Here is a 22847-nt window from a genome sequence, read left to right on the forward strand (position 1 = left end):
GGGCTTCCCTAGTTTCAATAATTTCTTGGGCTATCAACACCAAATCAAAACGAGCTACTATGTAGTTTCAGGCCTCTGCTCTTTCGATGAGTGTTCAGGAAATTCTCCGCCAGACCTCGTCAAACAAACGACGTCACTTGGTCACGCCGGCGTGCTGGTCGACTCCTGAGAGACATTAAAATTGCAAGACTAAAAATAACCATGACGTAATTATTTTATAATACGTGTTTTACCATTTTTACCGGTATCCTCCACAAAAGGTTATTGAAGTTATTATTATAATGAATGTATTTTTTATTTTTTCAAATTCGGATTTCTCCGTTCATGTTCGAATCTCGTGTTTTTATGTAGAATAATGTGACCGCCCTAACACACACACACTGACTACATTATAGCCCAACTCACCTGAACAACTAATAAATATAAGTTATATAAATATAACATAATAAATAGGAAGTAGGGAGGGGATTCATGCACGCAACAACATGTAAACAACAACATTCATTTTGGACCCGCCAACATTTCTTCAATGATACATTCATAAATCAGTCATTTATTTAGGGGAAAAGTTATACTTTTATTCTGCACCTTTCTAAAAGCTCTGTGGATGTTTTATTTATAAAAAAAATACTGATTAGTCTGCATAAAATGTTGAGCACCTTTTTGAAGTAATTTTATTGATTGAATTTCCTGTTTTCATAGAAGCCAAGAAGTTGTTCAGTCAGCAGGTTTTATTTCCTGCTTCATGTTCAGTCAGCAGGGTTTACTTCCTGGTTCATGTTCAGTCAGCAGGGTTTACTTCCTGCTTCATGTTCAGTCAGCAGGTTTGACTTCCTGCTTCATGTTCAGTCAGCAGGGTTTACTTCCTGGTTCATGTTCAGTCAGCAGGGTTTACTTCCTGCTTCATGTTCAGTCAGCAGGTTTGACTTCCTGCTTCATGTTCAGTCAGCAGGGTTTACTTCCTGCTTCATACATTCACACCTGTCTCTCTCTCTCTCTCTCTGTCTCTCCCTGTCTGTCTTCATGTCTCTCTCTCTCTGTCTCTGTCTCTGTCTCTCTCTCTCTAGGTTAAGGGTGAGGGGGTGATTAACAAGGACTTGCCCAGCTGTTGGGAGTGTCCCAAGTGTGTCCTGGGAATAACAGACCCTGAGGTAGGTACTCATACGCACACAGACATACACACCAGACACTCACTCACACACACACAGACATACACACCAGACACTCACTCACACGCACACAGACATACACACCAGACACTCACTCACACGCACACAGACATACACACCAGACACTCACTCACACGCACACAGACATACACACCAGACACTCACTCACACACACACAGACATACACACCAGACACTCACTCACACGCACACAGACATACACACCAGACACTCACTCACACGCACACAGACATACACACCAGACACTCACTCACTCACACACACTCAGTTTACATGCTGCCTCAGACACACACAGACACACACACAGTTTACATCAGGGGTCTCAAACTCGCGGCCCGCGGGCCAATTGCGCCCCGCGGGATGACACCACTGAGAAGCCTATGTTCTGAAGAACCGTTCATGTTCTGAAGAACTGTTCATGTACTGAAATGTTATTGCTAAATATTGAGAAGATTGGATCAGTTGTACTTTTTTTTTTGGAATACTTGAAACCCTTTTTTTGTGGAGTATTTGATGCGGTCCAGCCTCACCCAGACTCCACCTCCAGCGGCCCCCAGGTCAGGGGCGTAGCTGGGGGGGGGTAGCTTAGGATGATTCCAAGGGCCCAGCACTGAGGGGGGGGCCCAAAAAAAAATTTTTTTTTTTTTTACTAGACATCACTCAGGTGTATTATTGATGCTCTCATTGATACTATGTTTGTTTCTGAAGTGTGTGTGTGTGTGTGTGTGTGTGTGTGTGTGTGTGTGTGTGTGTGTGTGTGTGTGTGTGTGTGAGATATATAGAGAGAGAGGGGGGGCTTTGGTAGACTATTGCATTGGTCCATTCATTGAAGATGAACGCAATGCGACATCCTTTACTAGGCTCGCCCACCAACAGTGCAGGTGCTGAACTGCTGATCCGAATGTATAGGTAAAAACCATATTATGCGTTTTCATCAATAAAAAAATGGCCAAAAAAATTTCCGCTCGCGCGCTTACGCGCGCTCGTATTCACTGGGGGCCTACAAATACATTCTTTCATGGGGCCCAGAATCTGGAGCTACACCCCTGCCCCAGGTACATTGAGTTTGAGACCCCTGGTTTACATGCTGCCACACACACACACACACACACACGTCACACACACACACACACACACACACACACACACACGTCACACACAGACACACAGTATACCTGCTGCCTCACACTGTTTCTACCAGGTGTGATTTAACAGGCTGCATGTCTCCTTTCTGTTTTTTTCCTCATCATTTTATTCTATTAATTTCTTTATATATATATATTCATATATATATATTTTATTTGTCTTTTTACATTTTATTATAATTTTTTTGTATTTTGTATTACTTTTGTTTGGTTTCCTCTGGTTTGGTCATACTTTATTAGTCGTCAGGCAGTGAGGAGTCTCTGGTTGGGGGCCCCCTGCTCCTCAGGTTGGGTTCCCCTCCACGCCGTGGCTTCCTCCCTCCCTCCTCCTCCTCCACCGCCTCGCTCCTATTGGTGGCGGCCACTCTGCCTTCTCAGCCAACCAGCTGGAGCTTGGTGAGAGGCCCCCCGCCTGCTCTCCTTCCCATTGGTCCGTCTATCCATCCGTCTTGTCTAAATCAAATCAAATCAAATCAAATTTATTTGTAGGGCCCGACAACACACGTTAATGTCCCCATGGGCCGTACAGGTCTTCTTTAAACAAGTCAAGAAGAAAACATAACAATAAGTCAAGAACAGAACAAGAACACCATAAGGTCCAACATTTTTAGATGAATGCAAATAAATGAAAGAATGCAAGCACTCCCAGACATACCCCACGCGAAGGTAAGGAAAAACTCACTAAAACCTAACAATAGGGAAAAATGCTCCACAGGCAGTGTGGAGGAGAGAAACCTTAGAAGGGCCATTCAAGGGGGGATCTCCCTTCTTAGATGTTGGTGATAGTAGTGTTGCAGACGGACAGTTGGTAAGCATGCACTCATGTGTGTGGTGAAACACAGATGAGTGCATGCAATAGCAACTGTACATTTTGAAAGATTAAAGATAGAGCTAATAGCGATAGCAACTGAACATTTTGAAAGATTAAAGATAGAATTGATAGCGGATCTATTTGAGGCACAGGGGCGGCGCAAAGAGGGTCACGTCCTCCCCGTCTTAGTCACGGGACATTCAACACTCCGGTCGTTGCTCAGGGACAGCCGGAGACAGGGAGATAGCACATAAAACGCTGAAAACAACCGAAGTATTTTAATGAGGCTATTATTATTATCATTATTATTTTGCAACAAGTTAGCCCTCTCATAAATAGCACATATAAATGAATAACTAACTTGAACTAACTTAATAGGATTGAAGTGATATTTGGCTTAAAAAATCGGTCGCCTAGGGCTGTCTGTCGCTGTCTGTCGCGGTAACCGCATCACCGCAGTCCCGCGGTGTGTCGAGGCACCCGCGGATGGAGAACAGACAACTGCGACATCCGTGGTAAAAAAAATACCAAATGGGGCGTCATCATTTTTAACTCTGTTCATTTCCTTGGCGTTTCTAGTTCTTAACACTTTCACGGCCACTGGGATCCGTCTAATCTCACTCTATAAGGCCAGCTTATCATAACAACCTTTCATTGTGCGTGAGCAGGGGAGGAAACTAACTTTTTGGCTTACCAGCCAACTGGCGAGTATCTGATTTTTTTTACCAGACAAACTGATTTTTTACCAGCCCAAAAAAATCGCTAATTGTGATAATTACTTCTTTGTATGTCTTTGTCTAAATTGATTTTCAATCATAGTAAAAATCACACCGTGTCTCTACTCTTTAAAATATTTATTAGCATAAAACATTAATAACAGTCTCTACTCTTCACAATATTAGCATACAACATGTATTAATCACACTGTCTCTACTCTTCAAAATATTAGGATATCACATATTAATATGAAAGAGGGAACTATTCTGGACTGGGTTGGGCTGAACTAGGCAGTGAAAGATGCTGGGCTGGGCTGGACTAGGTTGGACTGGTCTAGGTTGGACTGAGTTGGGCAGTGAAAGAACCAAGCATTTCACTGTAATGTAATAGCTAAATAAAACAACTTGACTTGTTACATTTGCACTCTGGTTGTATGCCAAATGTATTCTGGTTGTACTGTACTTGTGCTGTAAGATGACAATACATTGGAACCGAATCGACAACGCTAGGGGTTCAGCAGGTGTATTCTGAATGCCAAGTATGACAACATCACCGTTGTGAAGGGCATATGGGCGAGTGGTGATATGGGGGGAAACCCGGTAATAATAAAATGTCACTCGGCTGCATTTAAGCAAAGCCGCTCAGTATAGTCGTCCACTATGTTGAACGCGCGTTATGGTAGCTTGTTACATGCTAGGTAGCTAGCCGGCTAATGCTGGTGCCTGGTTGACTTGTCATTCTCATCCGACTCGAAGGAGACGCGTCGCATGCTGTTGTTCGCCCCCATGTCAGACCGCACTGATATCCGAAAGCGACGACACTACATTTTCATCCACTGATGTGTTTTTGTCTAAGTTTGTCTACGTTGTCAAGCCGGTGGCAGGAGTCTGTAGGTCCGCGCGCAGTGATCTGTCCACTTCCCCTAGATGGGCGGCATCTTCTAGAAAATGAGTGTTCATTCGAGGAGCTTAGAGCGCATCTGTACAACGATGATGTTCATTGGTTATGGTTGGATTGAGGCGCAAATGGGAGGAATCAAGGGGGGAGTCAGAGTTCGGCTTGTGCCAGTGAGCGAATCAGCAGATTGCAGAATGATTTTTTTGTTTGTTTTGTAATTACAAGTACTCGCCAGACTGGCGAGTGCTCTTCATGAATTACTCGCCAAACGTAAAAAATACTCGCATTTGGCGAGTAAAGTGGCCTAATTTCCTCCCCTGTGCGTGAGGCTGTTTGTAGAGCTACATCTATACTTTATATTATTGCTATCTGTCCATTGTCATTGTCAATTGACACTATAAACCATCCCTTCAATATGCCTTAAATTAAAAAAAAAAATCATCAATATGTTCCCATTTTATAGCGTTGTGAATATGAACGTTATATCGGAATGGTCTGGGGTATTTCCTGGAAGGCGAGATACAGGGCGCTAAGCTAATTTGAAATTTATTTGAAGGATAAACCCCTTGAGATATGCTATCTCGTTTTCGAGGGGGTCCTTAACATAGGATACAAAACATACAATACAATACATAACAAAACAAAAAACAGGACAACAAATGCACTTATACACTGACAGACGCTCTCCCAAGCTCACCCCCACAATCTATACTGATTCCTCCCAAGAGGATCACCAATATATATATGTTCCCTTATAAAACACATACAAAATTATAATTTGATCTGAAAACGACATGTAAGCCCTAACACAGTAAATCAATAATAATAATGTTAAATCGAATGGCATTTCGGCTATACACAAGCTAGAGCTAAAAATCTAAATGCATATTATCGGTATCATGGTCCACCATGAATGCATGAAAGGGGGGCGGGGGACGTCGTTTCTGATTATTGATTACCAATAACGGCATTGGCCTCATTCGCTGATCGGCTGGTTGGCTATCAAAGCAAGGCCTGATCAGCATGAAATGTACGTGAAAAAGCTCTTACCGTGGGCCGGTTGGATCCCAAAAAGGATTTCCCAGTTATCGATCGCCATCTGGTAGATCGATATGTCCATTGGCTGATGCCATATTCCTTTACTGCACGCTGAATTCAGCGTCCCAAAAAGTATTCCAGGCTACTGGCTACAGGCATAGCTTCAGGCTAACAAATTCACTGCAGGATGAAAAAAAACTTCATCTGTTCTGCCACAGGGAACACTGCATTATCGAGACAGCGCCCCTACCAGGAATAAAAGCAAATACGAGTTTTGTTGGCCCTTTAACACATTGGGCATTGTGCCCATCTTATACCACTCTCTGCCAGCACTGTAAGCCTATGGAGATGTTTACCTTCTTTGCAGGGCTATAACTTTTTAAATTGTATTGCTATATTGACATTACTATGGCCCATTCAACATCGATTATCTATCGTTCCGGATGTGGGAACGTTATATTTTTTCATTCATACATTGTTGTGTTAATACCGTCTTGAATATAAGTATGTTTATAAGCTTTTCTGCTGTAATTCCAAAAACGCTAGTTATAGGCCCAAACGCATAAATTATGATAGATTATCGATTGCCGTTTCTTTCCTATACACTCTATATTAAAAAATTCAAATGTATATGATCGGTATACATTATGCTTCATCATGCGTGGAGGAAAGGGGGGGGGGGGGGGGTCGTTTATAATTCCTTGATCGTCAGTAAGGGTTGATATATTGATCAGATGGTTTGCAAGCAAAGAAACGCACAATCGGGCTGAAAATAACGTTGCTGTCCCCTTACCGTTCGCCGATGAGACTGGAAGAAAAAGATCCCAATTATTTGACGCCGATCGCCTAGATCCATTTCCGGTTTGTATGGCGCAATAAACGCCGAAATCATATCGATTATTGCGTTATGGCAGCGATCCATATGCACGCCAGTGTTTGTCTGGACCCACGTAACAAGATATTACTGCCGGAGGAATTTCCTCGACGCACCGACCGCCACTTCCGGTTTTGAGAGTGTAACTCGCCCGACCATCCACCAGGCGGCGGTATTGAGGTGTTGCAATCTCATCTAGGGTCCCGCTGCAGCACCGTAGGTTGGCTGGATGAATTATGAATGCCATGGCGAAAAAATGAAATATTGATTTAAAAAAAACGGCGTACGGCGTTGTTGCCGTTCAACGCATGGCAGGCAAACACGTTGTAAGCCGTTTTTGGCTCCCAATGTGTTAAGCATGGCGCCCAAACGCGTATATGTACGTGGTTGGCCATTGATGTGTTAAGAGAAAAAAAATCAATTAAAATTTTATTTTATTTTTAGGCCATATCGCCCCCAGCCCCCCCCCCCCCCCCCCCACTCTGACACCATGTGACCTGGATCATAATACCAGTCTGACACCATGTGATCTGGATCATAACACCAGTCTGACACCATGTGATCTGGATCATAACACCAGTCTGACACCATGTGATCTGGATCATAATACCAGTCTGACACCATGTGATCTGGATCATAATACCAGTCTGACACCATGTGATCTGGATCATAACACCAGTCTGACACCATGTGATCTGGATCATAACACCAGTCTGACACCATGTGATCTGGATCATAACACCAGTCTGACACCATGTGATCTGGATCATAACACCAGTCTGACACCATGTGATCTGGATCATAACACCAGTCTGACACCATGTGATCTGGATCATAACACCAGTCTGACACCATGTGATCTGGATCATAACACCAGTCTGACACCATGTGATCTGGATCATAACACCAGTCTGACACCATGTGATCTGGATCATAACACCACTCTGACACCATGTGATCTGGATCATAATACCAGTCTGACACCATGTGATCTGGATCATAATACCAGTCTGACACCATGTGATCTGGATCATAATACCAGTCTGACACCATGGGGATGTGATCTGGATCATGGCTGCTTTTTTTTTTAATATATATATTAGTGCTGTCAGGCGATTAAAATTTTTAATCTAATTAATTACAGGTTTTGTAATTAATTAATCTAATTAATCGCATTTTAATCGCATATTTATATTTCATATTCATATAAATATTTAAAATTCAAGGACATTACATTATTGTAGCAGGTGACTGATCAATTAAATACACCAAGAAGAATGCTTTAGAAATCAATTTTATTAAATAAATAAAATAAATAAAATGAAAACATACCTCTCAATAAGGTAACATTTGTTGCTGATACAGCTAACAGTTTACACTAAGCTACAGTATCCTCAAATCAGGGTCTACTGCAGGGTCTACTGCAGGATCTAGTGCAGGGTCTACTACAGGGTCTACTGTATGCATGACATCTATTCCTCAGCTTGTTTACATTGTCTGAGTGTAAGGCTGCCCTCTTCTTTTGGACTATGTGACCTGCAAGTGAAGAATGCTTTAGAAATCAATTCTATTAAATTGAATAAATAAATAAATAAAATGAATGAAAACATACCTCTCAATAAGGTAACATTTGTTGCCGATACAGCCAATAACAGTTTACACTAAGCTACAGTATCCTCAAAAATCAGGGTCTAGTGCAGGGTTTACTACAGGGTCTACTGTATGCATGACATCTATTCCTTGAGCCAATTGCTAAGACAAACAAGCTTCAGCTTGTTTACATTGTCTGTGTGTAAGGCTGCCCTCTTCTTTTGGACTATGTGACCTGCAAGTGAAGAATGCTTTAGAAATCAATTTTATTAAATTGAATAAAATAAAATGAATGAAAACATACCTCTCAATAAGGTAACATTTGTTGCTGATACAGCCAATAACAGTTTACACTAAGCTACAGTATCCTCAAAAATCAAAACAGCCCACAGCAAGCTAGTGTCTGGGGGCATGACTACAGGGTCTAGTACAGTGTCTAGTACAGTGTCTGGGGGCATGACTACAGGGTCTAGTACAGTGTCTACTACAGTGTCGGGGGTCTTTATCCATGGAATAATCAAAGTATACAAAGCATAATCCGTGCCTGGGAAGGCGGGCTGTCGTCGGCAGAATAATCCGGTATACAGGTCCACTCGCTCGTCGGCTCTGGGGCTCCTCGGGTGCAGCTTCACGTGGGGTCAACCACCCTGGATAAGCAGCCAGTTCTCTGCCCGAAACGATGGGGTACTGACTACGGTAGTATTCTCACCGCACGAAGCACTATATATTAACAGACTATTATTAGCTTAATAGACTACGTCCAACTCGACGATATAGTGCCAAATATGACTATTCAAATATTAATATACTGACTACAGGGTCTAGTACAGTGTCTACTACAGTGTCTGGGGGCATGACTACAGGGTCTACTACAGTGTCTGGGGGCATGACTACAGGGTCTAGTACAGTGTCTGGGGGCATGACTACAGGGTCTAGTACAGTGTCTGGGGGCATGACTACAGGGTCTAGGGGCATGACTACAGGGTCTAGTACAGTGTCTACTACAGTGTCTGGGGGCATGACTACAGGGTCTAGTACAGTGTCTACTACAGTGTCTGGGGGCATGACTACAGGGTCTAGTACAGTGTCTACTACAGTGTCTGGGGGCATGACTACAGGGTCTAGTACAGTGTCTACTACAGTGTCTGGGGGCATGACTACAGGGTCTAGTACAGTGTCTGGGGGCATGACTACAGGGTCTACTACAGTGTCTGGGGGCATGACTACAGGGTCTAGTACAGTGTCTGGGGGCATGACTACAGGGTCTAGTACAGTGTCTGGGGGCATGACTACAGGGTCTAGTACAGTGTCTGGGGGCATGACTACAGGGTCTAGTACAGTGTCTGGGGGCATGACTACAGGGTCTAGTACAGTGTCTGGGGGCATGACTACAGGGTCTACTACAGTGTCTGGGGGCATGACTACAGTGTCTACTACAGTGTCTGGGGGCATGACTACAGTGTCTACTACAGTGTCTGGGGGCATGACTACAGTGTCTACTACAGTGTCTGGGGGCATGACTACAGGGTCTAGTACAGTGTCTGGGGGCATGGTCTACTACAGTGTCTGGGGGCATGACTACAGGGTCTGGGGGCATGACTACAGGGTCTAGTACAGTGTCTGGGGGCATGGTCTACTACAGTGTCTGGGGGCATGACTACAGGGTCTACTACAGTGTCTGGGGGCATGACTACAGGGTCTAGTACAGTGTCTGGGGGCATGGTCTACTACAGTGTCTGGGGGCATGACTACAGGGTCTGGGGGCATGACTACAGGGTCTAGTACAGTGTCTGGGGGCATGACTACAGGGTCTAGTACAGTGTCTGGGGGCATGGTCTACTACAGTGTCTGGGGGCATGACTACAGGGTCTACTACAGTGTCTGGGGGCATGACTACAGGGTCTACTACAGTGTCTGGGGGCATGACTACAGGGTCTACTACAGTTTCTGGGGGCATGACTACAGGGTCTACTACAGGGTCTGGGGCATGACTGCAGGGTCTAGTGCAGGGTCTAGTGCAGGGTCTACTGTATGCATGACAAATCTATTCCTTGAGCCAATTGCTAAGACAAACAAGCTTGTTTACATTGTCTGAGAGTAAGGCTGCCCTCTTCTTTTGGACTATGTGACCTGCAAGTGAAAATAGCCTCTCACATGGCACAGAGGTAGCAGGAGTAGCCAGATATTTGCGAGCAAGAGGAGACAGCTGTCCATAGGCTTTTGCGTGAGCTGCCCACCACTCCAGTGGACAGTCATTCATTCCGATGCTGGGCTCAGCTTTGTAGAGGTCTAATTGTCCTGACAGTACCCTGACTTCATCTGAATCAGAGTCTGAAGACAGCAGGAGGAGGGTCCTCTTCGCTGGTGGCTCGTCCTCTGTGGCTTGTGGAGCAGCTTTGTCTGCTTCTGGTCCTGGCAGCATCTCTTTAAGCCAGGTCCACACCTAATAAGAGGGACAATTAATTAGTTGCATAGGACTTTTCATGACAGCCTAAGGACTTAACACTGGTCTTCTCATTCACACACACACCTCATCCCTCTCGTCCTTTGGTACGCTCTTCAAGTCCTTGAATCGCGGGTCGAGGGCTGTAGCCAGCTTCAGCCATCTGTTGTTGAGGGTCGCTTTGCGTGCGTCCAGGTCCTTCGTGAAGCTGGCCTTGAACTTTACCATGTAGCCCGGATCCTCCTCGTTGAGGTCCATGATGCGGTTTAGGTGGCAGAGTGCGGGGAGCACCACAGAGCATGAGACGTAGGTTTCCCCTCCAAGGAGCTCAGTCACATACCTGCAGTGAAACAAGAGAGCGAGAGAGAAAGAGGTGAAGGTGTGTGTATGAGAGGGAGATAGGTGTGTGTATGGGGGAGAGAGGGGGGGTGAGGTGTGTGTATGGGAGAGAGATATGTGTGTGTATGGGGGAGAGAGGGGGGGGTGAGGTGTGTGTATGGGAGAGATAGGTGTGTGTATGGGGGAGAGAGGGGGGGGGGTGAGGTGTGTGTATGGGAGAGAGATAGGTGTGTGTATGGGGGAGAGAGGGGGGGTGAGGTGTGTGTATGGGAGAGATAGGTGTGTGTATGGGGGAGAGAGGGGGGGGTGAGGTGTGTGTATGGGAGAGAGATAGGTGTGTGTATGGGGGAGATTGGGGGGTGAGGTGTGTGTATGGGAGAGAGAGAGTGGGGTGTGAGGTGTGTGTATGGGGGAGAGAGAGAGAGGAGGGGGGTGTATGGGGGGAGAGAGAGAGGGAGAGACACTTACCTGCAGGGCTCAAGTACAAGCTCCAGCTTCTTCAGTTTGTCACACTCTGTGGGGGTCAGCATGGACAGCTTGTGGTTCTGTTGGGCCAAAGTGGCAGTCACAGCCTCCTGGTTCCTCAGGTACCGTGAGATCATGGCCAGTGTCGAATTCCACCTTCCAATTCAATAAAATAACTATTAGTCCCACTGGGGGTTGTTAATGCAGCATGATGCAATTGTACAGAATACAAAGAAATAAACACACACACACACTAAATTTACCCTAAGCATACAACAGGTAGTTAAACAGTCTCACCTTGTGGATACATCTTGTATCATGGGCTCTTTTGCTTGTCCGAGGGCAGTCTGCTGCTGCTGCAGTTCTTCTGTACTGGCAGGGCTGTGCTTGAAGTGGCCTACAATCTTGCGGCACTTTGCCAGGGTGGTGTCAAGGCTTCTGTCCTCAAGGGAGACTGTGATGGTTCTTTGCAGCACGTGTGCAGCACATGGCATGTGCTGGAACGGCATATAGCGCGCTGCTGCTATCATATTACGGGCGGAATCAGTCCCAATAGATGTGACTTTATCTTTTATATTCCACTCCTCTATTACGGTGTTGAACTGTTCAGCACACGCATCGGCGAAATGGCGGCCCACAGTTTTGGTCACCGTTAATGCAAATGATTGCAGTTTCCACTCAGTATCGATCAAGTGCACTGTGACACCCAAATAATTATGATTGCCCACCGACGTCCAGTGATCACCCGTTAGGGCCATTGGGCCAGCCCGTGCCAACACTTCTTCCCTCGCCTCCCTCTCTGTGTCATACATGTTGTGGATCCTTTTCATCACTGTAGCTCTCGAGGGTAGCTTGTAATTTGGGTCAGACGACGCTATTCGAAATGACTCCGCTAAACCCTTATCTTCCACTATAGCTATTGGCCTACAATATTTTGCTATCCACTTCGCGACGCTGTTGGTTAGTTTGTCTGTGGTGGATTTACTCAACCGTTTGCCTAACGGTAATTCTCCAAGAGTGGTTTGACGAAGCGTGCGAGTTGCTCTGGAGCTAACGTTAGCTACACTGGAGCTGCTCGAACAACTTGCCTGGACATGTTTAGCGTTCATGTGATACGTTAGACTAGAGCAGCTTCGGTGATACGCAAATTCTTTTTGACATAAGCTACATATTACAATGGTCTTGTTTACTGTCCCATCTATATTCTTTTTGAAATTGAACTTGCCGTTCATAGGTCCCAGGAGTATCGCCTCGGGTGATGCTGACATCTTGTTCCAGCTGAGCTAATTCCTTTGTGTGTTTGTTTTGTTTGATAGACGACGCATGTGTGAAGTGACGATCAAGTAGGCTACGGGTCATTCAATGGGCCAAGTTTAATACGCCCAACTCAAGCGTGGATTTCAAAATAAAAGCGCACCGATTTGCCACTTGTCTAAAGTAAATATAGGTCGGCTGTAATTAATTTTGCGTCAATTTTCATAACGCGATAATTTGCTGTGTAATTAATTAATCTAATTAACGCGATAAACTGACAGCCCTAATATATATATATATATATATAGGATCATCTGACCTTTGAGTGTCCAGAGCTTCTGTTCTGACCTGTCTCTCTGTTCTGACCTGTCTGTCTCTCTGTTCTGACCTGTCTCTCTGTTTGTCCCCGCAGCCCAAAGGAGAGCAGAAGCAGCTCCCAGCGGTGAGACTCTACTTTAATTTAATGTCTAATAAACCAGCTGCGAGACACGACTCTACTTTAATTTAATGTCTAATAAACCAGCTGTGAGACACGACTCTACTTTAATTTAATGTCTAATAAACCGGCTGTGAGACACGACTCTACTTTAATTTAATGTCTAATAAACCAGCTGTGAGACACGACTCTACTTTAATTTAATGTTTAATAAACCAGCTGTGAGACACGACTCTACTTTAATTTAATGTCTAATAAACCAGCTGTGAGACACGACTCTACTTTAATTTAATGTTTAATAAACCAACTGTGAGACACGACTCTACTTTAATTTAATGTTTAATAAACCAGCTGTGAGACACGACTCTACTTTAATTTAATGTCTAATAAACCAGCTGTGAGACACGACTCTACTTTAATTTAATGTTTAATAAACCAGCTGTGAGGCACGACTCTACTTTAATTTAATGTTTAATAAACCAGCTGTGAGACACGACTCTACTTTAATTTAATGTCTAATAAACCAGCTGTGAGACACGACTCTACTTTAATTTAATGTCTAATAAACCAGCTGTGAGACACGACTCTACTTTAATTTAATGTTTAATAAACCAGCTGTGAGACACGACTCTACTTTAATTTAATGTTTAATAAACCAGCTGTGAGACACGACTCTACTTTAATTTAATGTCTAATAAACCAGCTGTGAGACACGACTCTACTTTAATTTAATGTCTAATAAACCAGCTGTGAGACACGACTCTACTTTAATTTAATGTTTAATAAACCAGCTGTGAGACACGACTCTACTTTAATTTAATGTTTAATAAACCAGCTGTGAGGCACGACTCTACTTTAATTTAATGTCTAATAAACCAGCTGTGAGGCACGACTCTACTTTAATTTAATGTCTAATAAACCAGCTGTGAGACACGACTACTTTAATTTAATGTTTAATAAACCAGCTGTGAGACACGACTCTACTTTAATTTAATGTTTAATAAACCAGCTGTGAGACACAACTCTACTTTAATTTAATGTTTAATAAACCAGCTGTGAGACACGACTCTACTTTAATTTAATGTCTAATAAACCAGCTGTGAGACACGACTCTACTTTAATTTAATGTCTAATAAACCAGCTGTGAGACACGACTCTACTTTAATTTAATGTCTAATAAACCAGCTGTGAGACACGACTCTACTTTAATTTAATGTCTAATAAACCAGCTGTGAGACACGACTCTACTTTAATTTAATGTCTAATAAACCAGCTGTGAGACACGACTCTACTTTAATTTAATGTTTAATAAACCAGCTGTGAGACACGACTCTACTTTAATTTAATGTTTAATAAACCAGCTGTGAGACACGACTCTACTTTAATTTAATGTTTAATAAACCAGCTGTGAGACACGACTCTACTTTAATTTAATGTTTAATAAACCAGCTGTGAGACACGACTCTACTTTAATTTAATGTTTAATAAACCAGCTGTGAGACACGACTCTACTTTAATTTAATGTTTAATAAACCAGCTGTGAGACACGACTCTACTTTAATTTAATGTCTAATAAACCAGCTGTGAGACACGACTCTACTTTAATTTAATGTCTAATAAACCAGCTGTGAGACACGACTCTACTTTAATTTAATGTCTAATAAACCAGCTGTGAGACACGACTCTACTTTAATTTAATGTTTAATAAACCAGCTGTGAGACACGACTCTACTTTAATTTAATGTCTAATAAACCAGCTGTGAGACACGACTCTACTTTAATTTAATGTCTAATAAACCAGCTGTGAGACACGACTCTACTTTAATTTAATGTCTAATAAACCAGCTGTGAGACACGACTCTACTTTAATTTAATGTCTAATAAACCAGCTGTGAGACACGACTCTACTTTAATTTAATGTCTAATAAACCAGCTGTGAGACACGACTCTACTTTAATTTAATGTTTAATAAACCAGCTGTGAGACACGACTCTACTTTAATTTAATGTCTAATAAACCAGCTGTGAGACACGACTCTACTTTAATTTAATGTTTAATAAACCAGCTGTGAGACACGACTCTACTTTAATTTAATGTTTAATAAACCAGCTGTGAGGCACGACTCTACTTTAATTTAATGTTTAATAAACCAGCTGTGAGACACGACTCTACTTTAATTTAATGTCTAATAAACCAGCTGTGAGACACGACTCTACTTTAATTTAATGTTTAATAAACCAGCTGTGAGACACGACTCTACTTTAATTTAATGTTTAATAAACCAGCTGTGAGACACGACTCTACTTTAATTTAATGTTTAATAAACCAGCTGTGAGACACGACTCTACTTTAATTTAATGTCTAATAAACCAGCTGTGAGACACGACTACTTTAATTTAATGTTTAATAAACCAGCTGTGAGACACGACTCTACTTTAATTTAATGTTTAATAAACCAGCTGTGAGACACAACTCTACTTTAATTTAATGTTTAATAAACCAGCTGTGAGACACGACTCTACTTTAATTTAATGTCTAATAAACCAGCTGTGAGACACGACTCTACTTTAATTTAATGTCTAATAAACCAGCTGTGAGACACGACTCTACTTTAATTTAATGTCTAATAAACCAGCTGTGAGACACGACTCTACTTTAATTTAATGTCTAATAAACCAGCTGTGAGACACGACTCTACTTTAATTTAATGTCTAATAAACCAGCTGTGAGACACGACTCTACTTTAATTTAATGTCTAATAAACCAGCTGTGAGACACGACTCTACTTTAATTTAATGTTTAATAAACCAGCTGTGAGACACGACTCTACTTTAATTTAATGTTTAATAAACCAGCTGTGAGGCACGACTCTACTTTAATTTAATGTTTAATAAACCAGCTGTGAGACACGACTCTACTTTAATTTAATGTCTAATAAACCAGCTGCGAGACACGACTCTACTTTAATTTAATGTCTAATAAACCAGCTGTGAGACACGACTCTACTTTAATTTAATGTCTAATAAACCAGCTGTGAGACACGACTCTACTTTAATTTAATGTTTAATAAACCAGCTGTGAGACACGACTCTACTTTAATTTAATGTTTAATAAACCAGCTGTGAGACACGACTCTACTTTAATTTAATGTCTAATAAACCAGCTGTGAGACACAACTCTACTTTAATTTAATGTTTAATAAACCAGCTGTGAGACACGACTCTACTTTAATTTAATGTTTAATAAACCAGCTGTGAGACACGACTCTACTTTAATTTAATGTTTAATAAACCAGCTGTGAGACACGACTCTACTTTAATTTAATGTTTAATAAACCAGCTGTGAGACACGACTCTACTTTAATTTAATGTTTAATAAACCAGCTGTGAGACACGACTCTACTTTAATTTAATGTCTAATAAACCAGCTGTGAGACACGACTCTACTTTAATTTAATGTTTAATAAACCAGCTGTGAGGCACGACTCTACTTTAATTTAATGTTTAATAAACCAGCTGTGAGACACGACTCTACTTTAATTTAATGTTTAATAAACCAGCTGTGAGACACGACTCTACTTTAATTTAATGTCTAATAAACCAGCTGTGAGACACGACTCTACTTTAATTTAATGTCTAATAAACCAGCTGTGAGACACGACTCTACTTTAATTTAATGTTTAATAAACCAGCTGTGAGACACGACTCTACTTTAATTTAATGTCTAATAAACCAGCTGTGAGACACGACTCTACTTTAATTTAATGTCTAATAAACCAGCTGTGAGACACGACTCTACTTTAATTTAATGTTTAATAAACCAGCTGTGAGACACGACTCTACTTTAATTTAATGTCTAATAAACCAGCTGTGAGACACGACTCTACTTTAATTTAATGTTTAATAAACCAGCTGTGAGGCACGACTCTACTTTAATTTAATGTTTAATAAACCAGCTGTGAGACACGACTCTACTTTAATTTAATGTTTAATAAACCAGCTGTGAGACACGACTCTACTTTAATTTAATGTCTAATAAACCAGCTGTGAGACACGACTCTACTTTAATTTAATGTCTAATAAACCAGCTGTGAGACACGACTCTACTTTAATTTAATGTTTAATAAACCAGCTGTGAGACACGACTCTACTTTAATTTAATGTTTAATAAACCAGCTGTGAGACACGACTCTACTTTAATTTAATGTCTAATAAACCAGCTGTGAGACACGACTCTACTTTAATTTAATGTCTAATAAACCAGCTGTGAGACACGACTCTACTTTAATTTAATGTCTAATAAACCAGCTGTGAGACACGACTCTACTTTAATTTAATGTTTAATAAACCAGCTGTGAGACACGACTCTACTTTAATTTAATGTTTAATAAACCAGCTGTGAGACACGACTCTACTTTAATTTAATGTTTAATAAACCAGCTGTGAGACACGACTCTACTTTAATTTAATGTCTAATAAACCAGCTGTGAGACACGACTCTACTTTAATTTAATGTTTAATAAACCAGCTGTGAGACACGACTCTACTTTAATTTAATGTCTAATAAACCAGCTGTGAGGCACGACTCTACTTTAATTTAATGTCTAATAAACCAGCTGTGAGACACGACTCTACTTTAATTTAATGTCTAATAAACCAGCTGTGAGACACGACTCTACTTTAATTTAATGTCTAATAAACCAGCTGTGAGACACGACTCTACTTTAATTTAATGTTTAATAAACCAGCTGTGAGACACGACTCTACTTTAATTTAATGTTTAATAAACCAGCTGTGAGACACGACTCTACTTTAATTTAATGTTTAATAAACCAGCTGTGAGACACGACTCTACTTTAATTTAATGTCTAATAAACCAGCTGTGAGACACGACTCTACTTTAATTTAATGTTTAATAAACCAACTGTGAGGCACGACTCTACTTTAATTTAATGTTTAATAAACCAGCTGTGAGACACGACTACTTTAATTTAATGTTTAATAAACCAGCTGTGAGACACGACTCTACTTTAATTTAATGTTTAATAAACCAGCTGTGAGACACACTCCTCTCTTCAACTACTATTCTGTATGTTCTCTCCATTCCTCTCCTCCTCTTTTTCACTTCTTCCTGTGGCTCTTCTCCTCTCTCTCTCTCTCTCTCTCTGTCCGTCTCTCTCTGTCTGTCTCTCTCTCTCTCCGTCTGTCTCTCTCTCTCTGTCCCTCTCTCTCTCTGTCTCTCTCTCTCTCTCTGTCTCTCTCTCTGTCCGTCTCTCTCTCTGTCTCTGTCTCTCTCTCTGTCTCTCTCTCTCTCTGTCTCTCTCTCTCCCTCCCTCTCTCTCTCTCTCTCTCTCTCTCCCTCTCTCTCTGTCTCTCTCTGTCTCTCTCTCTCTCCCTCTCTCTCTCTCTCTCTCTCTCTCTCTCTCTCTCTCTCTCTCTCTCTCTCTCTCTCTCCCTCTGTCTCTCTCTCTCTGTCTCTCTCTCTCTCTCTCTCTCTCTCTCTCTCTCTCTCTCTCTCTCTCTCTCCCTCTCTCTCTCCCTCTGTCTCTCTCTCTGTCTCTCTCTCTCTCTCTGTCTCTCCCTCTCTCTCTCTCTCTCTCTCTCTCTCTCTCTCTGTCTCTGTCTCTCTGTCTCTGTCTCTCCCTCTCTCTCTGTCTCTCTGTCTCTCTCTCTCCCTCTCTCTCTCCGTCTCTCTCTGTCTCTCTCTCTCTCTGTCTCTGTCTCTGTCTCTCTCTCTCTCTCTCTCTCTCCCTCCCTCTCTCTCTCTCCAGAAGAGGAAGTCGTCCTCTCTCTTGGATTCTCGTATCGCTAAGATCTACCGTCGCCACAGACACAACCGGGACGGAGACGACTCGGGCAGTGATGATGATGATGATGATGATGAAGGTTGGCTGTCTGTCAGTGTTTAGTAACAGTGATGATGATGATGATGATGATGAAGGTTGGCTGTCTGTCAGTGTTTAGTAACAGTGATGATGATGATGATGATGATGAAGGTTGGCTGTCTGTCAGTGTTTAGTAACAGTGATGATGATGAAGATGATGATGATGATGAAGGTTGGCTGTCTGTCAGTGTTTAGTAACAGTGATGATGATGATGATGATGATGATCTTGTAAATTGAATAGAACCTGTTTCTGTTCATTCTGACCCTTTGTTTTGGTTATCTTTCTATCATCCATCCATCCATCATCCATCCATCATCCATCCATCATCCATCCAGCGTCTCGAAGGAGGAAGGCGGCTCTTGCCTCCCGAGGTGGAAGCCACGCCTCCCGGAGGGGCTACGGGGCCAATAGGAGAGGCCTGTGGAGAGGGAGCTCCGCCCACCGAGGAAGTCGAGGAGGAATGGCGCCGTCTGGCTCCGCCTCCGCCCTGAAGCTGAAGCGGGGGGGCGGGCACAGAGGGGAGGGGGGCAGGAGGGGGAGGGGCGTGAGGCTGAGGGGAGGCGCCCGGATGCAGAGGAGGCGGGAGGAGTCCGAGGAGTCGGACGACGACGACGACGATGACGAGGACGATGAAGATGACGAGGACGACGAGGACGACAGCGAGGACGGTTACCAAGGAGACCGAGAGCGACATCGCCGGCGGCGACAGCAGCAGCAGAGCCGCAGGGCGGACGAGGAAGAGGACGAGGAAGAGGAGGACAGCGAGGGCGAAGAGTTCGACCCCGAGGAGGAGATGGAGGGCGTGGAGGAGGAGGGGGAGGAGGAGGAGGAGGGGGAGGAGGGGAAGTGGGACTCGGACCCAGAGCCTCCCGTCCTGCTGGTGTCCGACCTCAACGACGACGACCTGAGCGGCTCCTATCTGACCGTGACTCTACAGCGCCCCCAGAAGGCCAAGAGACACTCTGGTGAGTGATGATAGTCTGGACCACCCCTTAAAGGAAAACTCCAACATTTTGGGAAATTAGCTTATTTAACATCTTCCCTGGAGTTAGACAAGAAGATACATACCTTTTTTGTCTCTGTGCGTGCATTTAGCTTTGGGAACAGTCGCTCCGTTAGCATAGCTTAGCTTCATCACTGGAAGTGAGGGAGGACAGTAGCCTGACGTTCCCTACAGGTTTGTTGATATTCTCATTTCTTCAAAGGATCCGAACCGATTGAAGTTTATGGATACCATGACTTAAAATCCTCTTACCTTGACGATTAAAAGCCTCCCCAATTTAGAAAACAGTAATCCAATGGCTGGTATTGATAATATACTACTAACTACTGCACGTAGCTAACCGGAGCTAACACAGAACAGAACAGGATGGTAAAGCAAATATAATGACTTCCTTTCTGGGGTTTTCAAAATAAAAGTGCGACGTTTATAGCAGCGGAAAACGTTTATTTTGTACATTATCGAACGTTAACACGAACCTAAACTAACGTTACAACTAACCTAAAGTTAGTTTAGGTTCGTGTTAACGTAGGGCTGGGCGATATAACGATAACGATAAATATCGCGATATATTTTAATAATCGATATCGAATATCGTTTTTTTTTTTTTTTTTTTTTACCTGCAACAGGGCAGTTTTAAAACCAGAGACAGTGGACAGACTTGTCTTTCTTGCCTGCAACTTAAAGTAATGGCTTTGCTTGTCCAAATGACAATACTGACCAAATTCAGATTTCTTTTTCTCTTGTCCATTTATTTTGTTTGCTTTCTAATTTAAAATACATTTTGAAACCGTCTGTACACAGTAGGCTATGTGTGCTAGCAGAACTAGACTCCAGTCACGAGTCACAGTGCACATGTGCGGTGGTTTGTCCACCAAAAAAGCGCCAAAAGATCGAAAATAAACTAGCAGAGCCAGAACCGTTCAACTCCTCTGGAGCCACAGCCAGCAGAGAAGCCGGTTTACTTTAGCTTTTAAACCAGCTGCAGCCTGAGAACTGGAGTGTGTGGGGATGTAACACTAAAGATGGCGGCAATGACAAAGAATTGCTGCAAAATAAACATACATCTGTTGTTAAAATTTTTTTTTTTTTTTTTTTTTTTTTTATTATTTTTTTTTTTATACTTATAACAATTCGATAATTATCGATATCGAGAAATAAAATAAAATTATCATATCGTTATCGCGATATGATTTTTTTCCATATCGCCCAGCCCTATGTTAACGTTAGATAATGTACAAAATAAACGTTTTCCGCTGCTATAAACGTCGCACTTTTATTTTGAAAACCCCAGAAAGGAAGTCATTATATTTGCTTTACCATCCTGTTCTGTTCTGTGTTAGCTCCGGTTAGCTACGTGCAGTAGTTAGTAGTATATTATCAATACCAGCCATTGGATTACTGTTTTCTAAATTGGGGAGGCTTTTAATCGTCAAGGTAAGAGGATTTTAAGTCATGGTATCCATAAACTTCAATCGGTTCGGATCCTTTGAAGGAATGAGAATATCAACAAACCTGTAGGGAACGTCAGGCTACTGTCCTCCCTCACTTCCAGTGATGAAGCTAAGCTACGCTAACGGAGCGACTGTTCCCAAAGCTAAATGCACGCACAGAGACAAAAAAGGTATGTATCTTCTTGTCTAACTCCAGGGAAGATGTTAAATAAGCTAATTTCCCAAAATGTTGGAGTTTTCCTTTAAGCCCGGTCGGCCCGGTACCACGTTGAGATGTATTTCACGTCATACATAGATCAATACAGTCTGTATGAATTAATAAAATACAAGTTACGTTTCTTTTTCAAATGTATCCAAGAGTAAAGACCCTAACCCTGTCAAGACAGCAGTCAAAGTGTATATCTTCAGCACTACGTTTGTTTACCAATGATTTTAAGTGTTATTAGTAGGGATGTCTGATATTATCGGCCGATATTGGCATTAAAATGTAATATCGGAAAATATCGGTATCTGTTTTAAAATTTTTCTTTTCTTTTCATTTCTTTAACCTTTATTTACCCAGGCAAGCGAGTAAGAACAAATTCTTATTTTATTTATTGTCAAAAGTATGCATAATGTTGTGTTAATTCCACAACAAGAGATATGTAATGATAATTACCTGAAATTATTCAGTTTTTTTGGGTGGGGGGGGGGGGGGGGACCCCGCATATATAAATTAAGAGTTGGACAATATCGGTAAAAAAGCCAATAGCGAACATCCCTAGTTATTAGTGAAATATGAGTTTATAAAAATCTGTGCGTTGCATCGGAAACCGGATGATTTAGACTTGATTTCGACTCTTCTTTATTCCAGGGTCCATCGTTCCCAAGCTGGAGGCTGCCATGGCGACCAGGACCCCGCTGACCAGGCCGGCGCGCCTCAAGAACACCGGCGGCGGCACGCCCGACACCGGCACGGCCACCAGGGGCAGGCGTCTGCGGGGCAGTCACGGCGAGCGGGGGGGCGGAGCGAGGGAGCGCTCGCCCTCTTCCTCGTCCTCGGAGGAGACGCCCGCTCCCCACGCCTCGTCCGCCCTCTCGCCCCTCCCTCTCCTCTCGCTGACCTCCTTCAAGGAGGCGGGCGGCAGCGAGCGCGGAGGAGAGAAGGAGGTCTGGGTCTCTGTCTTCAGCTTCCTGGACCGAGCGCAGCTGCTGGCCTGCATGACCGTGTGCAAGGCCTGGTACAGATGGTGAGAGATATAATAATAATAATAATACAGCTGGCCTGCATGACCGTGTGCAAGGCCTGGTACAGATGGTGAGAGATATA

At 42.7% G+C, this 22847-nt stretch overlaps 1 protein-coding gene across 3 annotated transcripts in view; it reads left to right on the forward strand.

The window, feature by feature from the left end:
- kdm2aa (lysine (K)-specific demethylase 2Aa) overlaps positions 1–22847 on the forward strand; it is an 85775-nt gene that overhangs the window by 39534 nt on the left and 23394 nt on the right. For all 3 annotated transcript variants that reach the window (XM_084338331.1, XM_084338330.1, XM_084338332.1), the window contains 5 exons: positions 1068–1151; positions 13175–13204; positions 18969–19083; positions 19420–20049; positions 22392–22767. In XM_084338331.1, coding sequence (XP_084194457.1) covers positions 1068–1151; positions 13175–13204; positions 18969–19083; positions 19420–20049; positions 22392–22767 — 1235 coding nt within the window. The remainder of the gene's footprint in view (positions 1–1067; positions 1152–13174; positions 13205–18968; positions 19084–19419; positions 20050–22391; positions 22768–22847) is intronic.

This window comes from Notolepis coatsorum (assembly GCF_963971535.1).
Source record: "Notolepis coatsorum genome assembly, contig: SUPER_7_unloc_4, whole genome shotgun sequence".
NCBI classification, from domain to species: domain Eukaryota; kingdom Metazoa; phylum Chordata; class Actinopteri; order Aulopiformes; family Paralepididae; genus Notolepis; species Notolepis coatsorum.